The sequence below is a fragment of the Protobothrops mucrosquamatus genome, unplaced genomic scaffold (genome assembly GCF_001527695.2).
Source record: "Protobothrops mucrosquamatus isolate PMUCROS unplaced genomic scaffold, P.Mucros_1.0 scaffold327, whole genome shotgun sequence".
Lineage (NCBI taxonomy): Eukaryota > Metazoa > Chordata > Lepidosauria > Squamata > Viperidae > Protobothrops > Protobothrops mucrosquamatus.
This window is the reverse complement of record NW_015386666.1, coordinates 1364789-1376170: the sequence shown is the minus strand read 5'-3', so window position 1 is coordinate 1376170 and position 11382 is coordinate 1364789. Positions and strand designations below refer to the sequence as shown.

The 11382-nt window shown below is 41.7% G+C and overlaps 1 protein-coding gene across 1 annotated transcript in view; it reads left to right on the top strand.

The window, feature by feature from the left end:
* The first annotated feature begins 247 nt into the window (after nt 1-247).
* MRPS9 (mitochondrial ribosomal protein S9) overlaps nt 248-11382 on the top strand; it is a 46171-nt gene continuing 35036 nt past the window's right edge. Inside the window, exon 1 of the mRNA XM_015815244.1 lies at nt 248-349. Within this exon, the coding sequence (XP_015670730.1) occupies nt 260-349 (90 nt within the window). The 5' untranslated portion in view covers nt 248-259. The remainder of the gene's footprint in view (nt 350-11382) is intronic.

Genomic DNA, 11382 nt, shown 5'->3' with positions numbered 1-11382 from the left:
GACACAAAAACGTGCACGCACAAAGCTAGCACCGCAAATTCTCTTCTTTTAAAGAGCGCGCGAAGACCCAGGCAGGCATGACGTAGCCAGGCGCGTCACGTGATTGACTTGTTCTCTCTGTCCTTCCTATCTTCCTCGCCCCGCCCGCTAATCAAGCGTCTTTTGAGCTGCGCGTGCGCATGCGCTTTGAAGGCTACAGCAAGGAAAGGAGGGAGGTGTTTTCTTCTCCCTCTTCCCCCCCCCCCTCGTTTTCTCTAGCATGGCAACCGCGGCGGTTGGGCGCGTGCTGGCGGGGGGCCGCGGCTGGAGCACAGCGGTCAAAGCCAGAAAGCTGCCGGTGGGGTCGAAGGTAAGGTCCGGGGGCGGGGCTAAGCCGTCGCGCGCATAGAACCGAAGGCGTCGTAGCGCCGTTTTCCAACGTAGCCGCAATGCCTGCGCTCTGGGCTGTTTGACTTCAGTTCCCCAAAAGTCTGACGTCGGGGCGGCGGTGCAGCACAGTGAGCCGGGACCTAACGGCAAGTCGCCGCCGCCGCCGCTTTAATACCTTCCTGGGGCAAACCGAGGTGAATATGGCTGTCCGCATGCGCGCGAGGCAGCATTTCTGAAGTATCGGAATCGTTTGTCTCAGGCATTGTTGGTTTTAGGACCACCATTGTAGGCAGAAACGTCTCAAGGGATCCCAGATTTCTGCCTGCAATATCAGTTAAAAACAGATTAGTTGCAGTGTTCGAAGGAATAATAGAGATCATGATGTACTTTGCAGAAAATAAATGCGTCTGATGCATACTTGCAAGATTTCTGTGCTGCTCTATCATGTCTTATGTTTTTTTTAAAAATCGGTAGAGTTTGAAATCTATGGCATTAAGAGAAACCTCGGGAGCTATTGAAGACCTTTGCTTGGAAGCAGAAAAGCAGAATCTAATTCATGGCAGGTGACTGAAACAATTGGGTGGTTCCTAAGACACAAGAAGTTACGGGTGCCAGTTACTTGTCACATGTGGCATCACTGCTGCACAAGCTGCATTGGCTTCTAGTGCGCTTCAGTGTGCAATTCAAAGTGCTGGTTGTTATCTTAAAGTCCATCGTGTAGTACATAGGACCAGATTACTTACAGGACCATCTCTACCCATTCAATCTGATCTGGCAGAAACGATGCTCCGGGTATTGTTGGCTGGTAGGCCCAGAAGGAGAGCCCTTTTCTATCTTTGGAACATCATTCTCCTCTGAGATTAGATTATTCCATCCCTGCTGGCCTTCTGTAAGGCCTTGAAAATTGACTTTATGCCTGAATCTGTGACCCTAGGCATGAGTTATAGCCTGTCTCCTGGTCGTGTGGATAATAGTTTAGTTTATGCCTGCTGTTATGTATTTCTATTTTTATTGCTTTTTATATTTGTGTGTGTGTGTGTGTGTGTGTGTGTGTTGTAAGCTGTCTAGAGTCATGTTAAGTGAGATGGGCAACTATATGAATAGAATGAATGAATAAAAACAGTACACTTCAGAAGGACTGGCAAGAAAGAATGTGTTTGGGCAAATATGGCCAGACTGATTACTAAGTTTTAAACTGAATTTAAAAAGTGAATGGGGCCAGAAATGAAATGTGTGAATTAAGAATTTCACAAAGAATTGTACAATTGGTGAAATTGGCCTTTGAAAACTATTCTGTGAAAAATAAAATTAAAAAAAAACAACTCACTGGCTTGTAAAGTTATACAATTTATATTCAGCATTATACAGTAATAATCAAATTACCGGTATGATAATCAACTTGAGCTTGAGATCTTAATACATAGAGTAAATGTGGTTTAACAGATCAAAGTGGAAATCTGATTGAGATGACTCTTATGACTGGAATATACAGGTAGTCCTCGATTTACGACCACAATTGAGCCCAAAATTTTTGTTGTGAAGTGAAATATTTGTTAAGTGAGTTTTGCCCCATTTTATGACTTTTCTTGCCACAGTTGTTAAGTGAATGACTGCAATTGATAAGTTAATAGCCTTGTTAAGTGAATCTGGCTTTCCCATTGACTTTGCTTGTCAGAAGGTTGCAAAAGGTGATCATATGACCTTGAGGCACAGCAATGGTCATAAATTTGAACCAGTTACCAAGCATTTTTATCTCATGAACATGGAGATGCTGCAAAGGTCATAAGTGTGAAAAATGGTCCTAAGTCACTTTTTTCAGTGCCTTTGTAACTTTGAACGGTCACTAAATGAACTGTAGTAAATCAAGGAGTACCTGTAGCAGTTCAGGTATATACAGTACAGTACAGCACAGCACTTCTTTCAAAAGGAACAGTAGCAGTACAAAGGGTGAACTTTTGCAAATATGTTAAAAATAATTCATTCCTGCTCAGAAATCCAAATACATGAACTTGGCAATGTTGTAGAGACTATCAGAGTTAAAATAAGTGAAGGAACAAATAAAAGTAATACTATTGTGGTGTCTACCATTGCCTGCTCAACTAAAGAAAAGATGGGAGAGAAACTTCCAAAAACAAATTTTAGATTTTCCAAGGATGCATGAAAATGTAGTAATGAAAATTATAGGGAGAAAAATCATACCAAATATGTTCTTCCAAGACTTATTCTGGATTTAAGAAATGGAGGAAGGCACAAATAGGTTCAGCTATTCTTTACAGTAGTAATCAGTAAAGAAGATTAAGTTGAGAAAGTGGAAGAAGCAGGAATATTGGAGAAAAGTGACCTTGCTAGAGGTCTTGATGTTAGGGAAAAGTTGAATATAATCACATGTGTATTGAGTTTAAAAAATAGATAATACATTCAGAATTATAACAAGTAGGAACCAATGGTAGGAAAAGATAATGAATAAAGGAGCTCAGGGTGAGTGAGAGTTTATAAAGAAGATGATACTGATATACAATTGCAAGTCATTTCTATAAAAGAAAAAAAGGACATTAAATGAAGCCAGTGTGCCTTCAGATAAGCTTTCACAAATATCTGAAAATAAGGACACATAAAATGAAAACAAAACACACAGAACAGGTTCCAGACAAACTGACAAAAAGTATACCATCGGGATATTCTGAAGAACAAGACGAAGTGGTGTAACTTAAGCTTCAGTATATATTTATAAATATATTTAATATAATTCTTTTCAAAAAGAGGAAAAATTGCACAAACTAATGTAAGAGACAGTTTTCACAAAAAATCTGAAATCAGTTGTCTGTTGCCAGATCAAGAGACAATTAGAACTGTCTCTCTCACTTAAAAGAAGATGATTTCTAGTCCATTAACACCTTGTGAATAGAAGAAAGAATCTTGATCTTATTGTAAATATAGTTTGCATTTGATACATAGCCCAGGGGTTTTTTCATAACAGCTTATCTATAGTAAATCTATACGAAGCTTTGATCCTTGAACCTCTGTTTATTGCTTCGCAGTCCATGTTAATGTGGAAAGCCTGACAATTACAGATCAGTCAATCGGACATTGATAACTGGAAAAATTCTAGTGGAAATAATTTTAAAATCTACCTTGAACCTCTGTTTATTGCTTCGCAGTCCATGTTAATGTGGAAAGCCTGACAATTACAGATCAGTCAATCGGACATTGATAACTGGAAAAATTCTAGTGGAAATAATTTTAAAATCCACCTGAAGTTATCAAAAATAAATTTTGCCAGAATAGTCCTAATCTGGATTTGAGGTGGGAGGATTATTGATAAATTGTGGAAAAGCTATAAATTTTGGGGTCATCCACATGGCCATTCTTGCTTTGTTTTCTTCCCGTTCCAGAACTGGAAAGGCTTCTGTTTCCCTAAATCTTGCTGTTCCCCACAATGTATACTTTCTACACATTAGAACAGCTGTACTACAAAGTGCTAAAAGGACCAATAATTGATGGGTTCCCATGGCTGAAATTCATACTTCACTGTGATGTACCTCACTTGCCATACTTTCCTACTGGTTATCAGGGCATCCATCCAGAGAAATGTTTTGTGCTAGTAATGCTGATAAAGAGAAACTGAAATAAGGAGTGTGTTTAATTCCTTATAAGAAAATGTTCCCATTAGAACATTTTGGCATCAGAGATACTATCTTAAATTCAGAGAACCTCAGAGAAGAAGAACTGGAAGAGGACTTGATATGTCGTGGCGAGCACCTAATGTAGATCTAGACCAGGGGTCGGCAACCTTAAACACTCAAAGAGCCATTTGGACCCGTTTCCCACAGAAAAGAAAACACCAGGAGTCACAAAACCCTACTGCTTCCCCTCCCAGCACTCCACTGCTCCATCGCTGCTGTTGCTTATCCCCCTGTGCGGAGCGCCCTGCTGCTGCTGCTGCTTTCTCCCCGTATATCCTCCACCCTGCCGCTCCTTTTCCCTCCTACCTCCCCCACCCTTCTGCCGCTTTTCCTCATACCTCCCCCGGGTGGAGTGCCCTGCCGCCGCTTTTCCCTCCTACCTCCCCCACGCTGAGAGCCCTGCCGCCGCTTTTCCCTCCTACCTCCCCCGTGCTGAGCACCCCCTGCTGCCGCTTTTCCCTCCTACCTACCCCATGCGGAACGCCCTGCTGCCGCTTTTCCCTCCTACCTTCCCTGCGGCTTTCCCAAGCAGCAAAGGTGGAGCTTGGGAGGCAGTGGCAGGGCGTAGCCCAGGCATGGCCCAGCAGCAAAGCTCGTCCTCCCCACTCAAGGCGTAGCAGCAGGATTTCTCTCAATAAGGCGGGCGAACATGAGCGAGCAGCGCACCCACCTCTTATTATTTGAGAGCAATCCCTCTGCTGTGCCTCCGCTTTCTTCAACCATGATCCCCGCTCCCCAGCCAGCCAGCTCTTCATAAATTTAACATGGACATAAAAATGTTTCATCACCTTTATCAATATTACAAAGAAAAGTTTAAGAACTTTAATTGTGCTTGAACAGGTTCACTCATTTTCCTCTAGTCACTCTCTTTGCATCTCTTACCCACTTCATCACCCTCTGAAAGCCAGAGGACTCACAACAATCCAAACTCATAGAGAAGATCCTGCAATTTAATCTGAGCGGTCATAACCTTTCATTCCAGCATGATTATAGCAGGTTATTCTCTTATCTCTCTTTGTCTCTGTCTCTCATTATATTTTCAAATATTTTTATTAAGGATTATAAATGAAAAAAGTAAAAGCCAGTGCAAACTGTAAAAACTACAAATAGAAAAATAGAAAAGAAAAAAATTGCAGGGGAAAAAAGAGAAAAGGACAGGAGGTCCTTACCTGTCATCCCAACAGGTAAAAACAATTTTAGTAGCTTATCTACCATCTTTAAATACAGCATAATTATCCCTATACCTCATCTCTTAATTAAAAAATCATCAAAATATTTCATTAAACGTTCTCTCTCTCTCTCTCTCTCTCTCTCTCTCTCTCTCGCTCCAATATATTTAGCTCTGATAAAACAAACCACATTTATAAGTCTTCCCTGAATTTTTAAAGATAGTGATTAACTGCTTCAAAAGAAAACCTAGCTTGCTGTTCATCTGTTTCAAAACAAAAATCTTTCAAAATTTAAAAGAAAATATTTTGTAAATCCAATAATCCTTCATTTATCACTTCTCATGCAGTTTTTTTGCTCTCAATAAGGCGAGCAATCCTGCTGCTGTGCCTCCGTTTCTTCAACCATGATCACCCCTGCTCAGCCAGCCACCATCACCGATCTTCTCCTCATGATCCCCCCTCCCCAGCCAGCCAGCCAGCCACCATAGCCGACCTACTCCTCATCTGGCCAGCCGTCCTCACGCTCTTTTCCTTCTCCTCCTTGTCCTCCACACTCAATTGGCTGCTAGCGCTTGGGGGCTCTTCTCCATCTGAGTTGAAGAAAGCGGAGGCGTAACAAAAAGCAACTTTCTTCAACTCGGACGGAGCAGAGCCACCGAAGCCGCTAGCAGTCGATTGAGTGAGGAGGAGAAGGAGGAGAAGAGCATGAGGCTGACAGGTCAGGTGAGGAGTAGGTCGGCGATGGTGGCTGGCTGGCTCGGGAGGGGGGATCGTGGCCGCTCAGGGGGTTCTGCAAAGCCTCATGGCAGTGGCATTGGCAGCTCCCCCAGCCAGCCCGTTTCCCCAGTTCCATATATAAGATGCTTGGCAGAAAATCCCCCCTGCACCCCCAATCGGATCCACACGGCACCTTTCCAGCTCCACTGCAGTGGGCAGTCCCACAAACAAAAGAAGTGGGACTAAAAAAGTTCAATCAATTCCAACTTCGTGAGATCTTTTTTTTTCGCGAGAACTTTTTTAGTCATACTTCGTACTAGCTGCTACTTAGGTGTTGCATTTGGTCTTCAGACATTTGGGAAATAGGACTGAGCTGTAGGCTGCTGTGCTGTCAGTTGCATCCACACAATTTTTCCAAAATGCTTATTGATCTATCCAGGACTCATCAACAGCAAAGACTTAGAATGCCTTTATGTCTTGCTTGCCATCTAGCAGTCATTTGGATTTGTGCAGTTGAGTGCAGGCAGTAGATGAGTGTTGGTGAAATTCTGGAAGTTAAGAAGACGGTTTTGCTGTAGATGTGTGTAGAAGGATAATTCATCCTTCTCTTTAAAATAAAATGCATAAAGTAGCTGTGCAAGCCATGATTCTGGTCTCCTTTGCTGCCAGAGCAAAGGTGCTCCCTGTACTTTCCCAGCCTGCTTCCCACCTTCTACCCCTAACACATAAAGAAGGCTCCCTGGACTACCACCTTATATACATGTCTCTAATGGAAATCTTATTCTAGAGCAAAAGTCATGAAGTGCAATGTCTGTCTGTCAGTTGTTTTAAGTTGCACCGTTCGTTGGTTAAGGCAACAAACACTTTTATATCAATCAGTTAAGTTATCTTTATGGAAAATGCACACAATGTACAAAGAAAGTGTCTGCAGCAACTGGGATCCCGGTCTCCTTCACAACTAAAACAGTGCTGCAAAACATCAGTAGAGCTGATCAGGGGGATCATCTCACAGTAGACCTGTAGAACCAATAGGATCTGAACTGATTGGTGCCCCCAGCCATGTCCATCCCCTCCATGTATTTTAGCATATCAACATGGGAAGTCTTATGCTGACATATCATGAGAAATAACTCTTCCATGATGGAACACTTAAAGCACTCTTTACACTGCCTTAGCCATGGGCTTATGATAAAATAGAGATGACAGTTTGAAGATATATCCTTGGAAAGTGATGTACGCTATGGTTAAGATGCTGAATTTGTTGACTGGGAGGTTGGCAATTTGAGAACCGAGCGCTGGGCGACAGAATGAGCTCCCGTTAGTTGCCCCAGCTCCTGCCAACCTAGCAGTTCGACAGCATACAAATGCAAGTAGATAAATGGGTACGACTTCGGTGGGAAGGTAGCAGCATTCCATGTGCCTCGGTCTATAGTCATGCCAACCACATGACCACGGAAGTGTCTTTGGACAACACTGGTTCCCTGGGCTAAGAAACTAAGATAGCAGAGTCCCCTAGAGTCAGACACGACTGGACAAGAAAAATCTAGATAAGAGCTTGTTAAAAATAACAAGGAAACCTTCACCTTTACCTTTTTTTTATGTGTACATGGCCTCTATACCGTGTTTCCCTGAAAATAAGACTGGGTCTTTTTTTTTTTGGCCTCCAAAAGAGGCACCAGGTCTTATTTTCAGGGGATGTCTTTTATACTCACCTCTGGCACCAACAGCTCCGCCCAGCTGGTCTACTTCTGCGGCTGAAGGAGCAGCTTCATTCTGCAGCTACATTCTGGCCTGCATTTCACAGTCAGGCCTTTCTGGAAGGCCAATGCAGCTGAGTACTGAGCTATGGATTAGTATGCAGTGGCCTTCTGGAAAAGCCTGTGACTGAGAAATGCAGGCCTGGCTGCAAAAGACCCCACAGAAGAAGTGGGCCGGTGAGAGGCCTGGCTGCCAGGTAAGTGGGTGTGGGGCGTGTGGGGCAGCCCTAGCTTGATTTTTAGGTCTGTGCCTTACCCAAAAGTAAGGCTTATTTTTGGGGTAGGGCTTATATTAAGTCCACCCACCCCCAAAATCAAGCTATGTCTTATTTTGGGGGTAGGACTTACTTTCAGGGAAACACGGTATTGATTTGCAAGAAATATAGTACAAGTAATTCTCAATAATGGTAAGTGGGACCAATATTTCTACCACTAAGTAATATAGTTGTATTGCTGAAGTTCAAATTCCTTATGCCAAATTCCAAGATAAATTTACAAGTTCCATTGATTTTTAACAAAAAAATTCTAGATAAGAGCTTGTTAAAAACAACAAGGGAAACCTTTACCTTTTTTATGTGTACATGGCCTCTATATTGACTAGTAAGAAATGTCATGTAGTACAAGTAATTCTCAATAATGGTAAGTGGGACCAACATTTCCACCACTAAGCAATACAGATGTAAAGTTTGATGTCACCTAATGTAATTTTAGGATGAAGCCTAATCCCAACCCTTCTGGAATTCAAATCAATTTCTCTCATCTGTTTCCCTAAAGTGATACTTAGCAAATACGGCAACTTTACTTTTTATATTTGCTTAATTAAAATCAATTTAATTTATATTGGAAAAGATATATTTAAAATTCGGCAGAGCAGAGAAATAAAATGGATATGTGTCCAGTACTATCTAAAAAGTATGAGCTGAATGGGCATATTTTCTAAATTGTTTAGCTTAATCTATTGGATATAGCAGCCAAATTGCACCTTCCAAGTTCTGCAGGCTTTCCTCACTTGTGTCTTTCCGTGGAGACAACTTCAATAATCTGTTTATAGAATAATTAGACTGCTGAGAAGCTTTGTTAATATGAACACAGGACAAATAAAGAAGTGCATGAAGATGGCTCTTTGCCAAGCTTGAGCCATTACTGCTTTGCCAGTGCTTCTTCTGTTCTTTTGGCAGAGTGCTTGATTGAAATTACAGTTGTCTTACCCGCTGATTATCTTGGTAAAAGAAAAACAAATCTGTCTAGCCATATCTTGCCATCTTCCACAAAAGCTGGAAGATAACTGCTTTTGAGAATCATTGTTTTGAGCAGGAAATGTACTTGCTATGATGCACTAGGGTTTTAAGATGGAAGGAATAAATTGTTCAGCTTCTGAATCAGGATTTTTAAATGGCCTGCCTAGGTCTATATGGTAAATGGTAGAAAACAATGCTCAAAATTTCTCATCTGAAGTTGTAAAAAAGCAGTTGACAACTTCTGACACCAGTTCTACTGTTCGTCTTTCCTTGACTTAGACCGTCTAGGTCATGGGTGTCAAACTCACCGCATCACGTGATGTGTCGTGACGTATCGTGACCTCAGCATGATGCAACCGGCCTACGGGCTGGCAGTTTGACACCCCTGCTCTAGGTGCTTTAGTATAGCTGCAGTAACTGATGCCCAACATACTAAAAATGTTGTATTCCAAAATGTCTGGAGGACAACAAGTTAAAGAAAAGTGATACAAACAATTCTTGCATCAAGTATTTATTACTGAGATTGTATTTTACAAATTGTTTGCCTTTAAACTTCTTTCAGAATAAATAATACCAGAATTCAGAAGAAATGCAGAATCAGTGCAAGAACTGTCCATTGTTTTTATAGCTGCTCACTAAAGTAAATATGTGATAGATTGAGCTGTTGAGGTGACATTTGGCACCCTGAGTATCTTGATTTTTAGCAGCACTAAAATCTTGAGTAAACCCCTTATTATCCTCTCATAGGCTTTTATGTTCTAGATTAGAAGCAATACACACAACAGTCTTCCTTTCTCTGCACATACTTATCAAACTCTCACAGGTACACTTTGCCTGATTATTAGTTATTTTCAGTAGGACTACATAAATGAGTCATGCCTTAGTGTTTGAGGCAGGCAGTTTGCAAAAATAAATGGTAACTTGTTTCACTGTGACATCTGTTCCAAACACAAAGTTTATTAGGAAAGAATAGCCCTTAATGAGAATTCATTTAAAAGACATGCCAGGTATTTTTCAAGCAATCATTAATCTTGCTATCACACTTATTTGTGGTATGCTTGCCTTAGTACAGTGTTTCTCAACCTTGACAATTTTAAGGCATGTGGACTTCAACTCCCAGAATTCCACAGCCAGCATTGCTGGCTGTGGAAGTCTGGGAGTTGAAGTCCACATGCCTTAAAATTGTCAAGGCTGAGAAACACTGCCTTAGTAGTAAAATTTACTACTAGTAGTACTAGTACTGCTACTATGTTCCAATAATTTTAAGTTCATAAATACTTAATATTTAATATTGAAATACATATTTTCATATGAACAATATGAATTGGATTATTTTATATGAAGATTTGAATCATACACAGATTGGTGCAATTTAGCTTCAGAAAAAACTTCAGATGAATTTCTTAATGAGGATTTGCTATAGGACACACTCTATTAGTAAGTGTTTCAAGCTGATAACAAGCAAAGGAACTTTTCACAAAGCTAATTTTTACTTCTACATGTTATTCAGCAAGGCTTTTCAACCAGTGGTATGGGTACCACCTGTGGTACATTGGCACTTGGCAGGTGGTACGCGACCATCCTAGAAAAGTGGTAGCGGGGGAGGGGAATGAGCTGAACCGGTGGCAGCACCGCACAAGCCTGAGTGAGAGACGGCTGTAGCTGCAGGGCTGTCAGGGCTCAGTGGAAGCGCTAGGATCAGCACCAGGCTCCAGCTGGAGCTCGGCGCTGATCCTGGCGCTTCTGAGCCCAGAAGAAGCGCCGATCAGCTGGAATATTGCAGCATCTCCAGGGTCTTGTGATTTACATTCAGATGCTTGGCAACTGATTCATATTTATGACGGTCACAGTGTCCCAGGGTCATGTGAAGTGACCAAAACCTACTGCAACCACCCAGCAGACGGGGAATAAAACCAAACACCCCCCCACCCCACCCCCGCTGCCAATCCTCAACAGAAATGCTCACAACAATGAAAACCTCGGACAGGAGGAAGAGCGCTGCCGGGCAGGCAGGCAGGTGTCTTGCTCAGTTGTGGTTTGGGGGACACTTTTTTCAGTGCCATTGTAACTTCGAATAGTGACTAAGTGAACTGTTGTAAGTTGAGGACTACCTATACTTCATCACTTTTTTCCTTTTTTTTTTTTTTTTATCATCAAGTTTTTGACACCTTGCTAGGCGACTGGTGGTACTCGGGTGCTGCCATATCCTAAAGTAGTACAATGGTTGAAAAGGTTGAAAAGCCCTGTTATACAGCACTAGTGCGTTTTAGGATTTTTTTTTTAAAGTAGCTGTTCATGTTGGTCTTCCTCAGATATTAAAGTCTTCCAGATATATTTGCCTATGTGCTTCCCAAGCTTTTGTTTGCTTATTTGTTTGTTTAATTTTATTGGCTACCCAACTTCAGTGACTCTGAATGATGTTAAATTAATTCAACATACTATTGTTTTA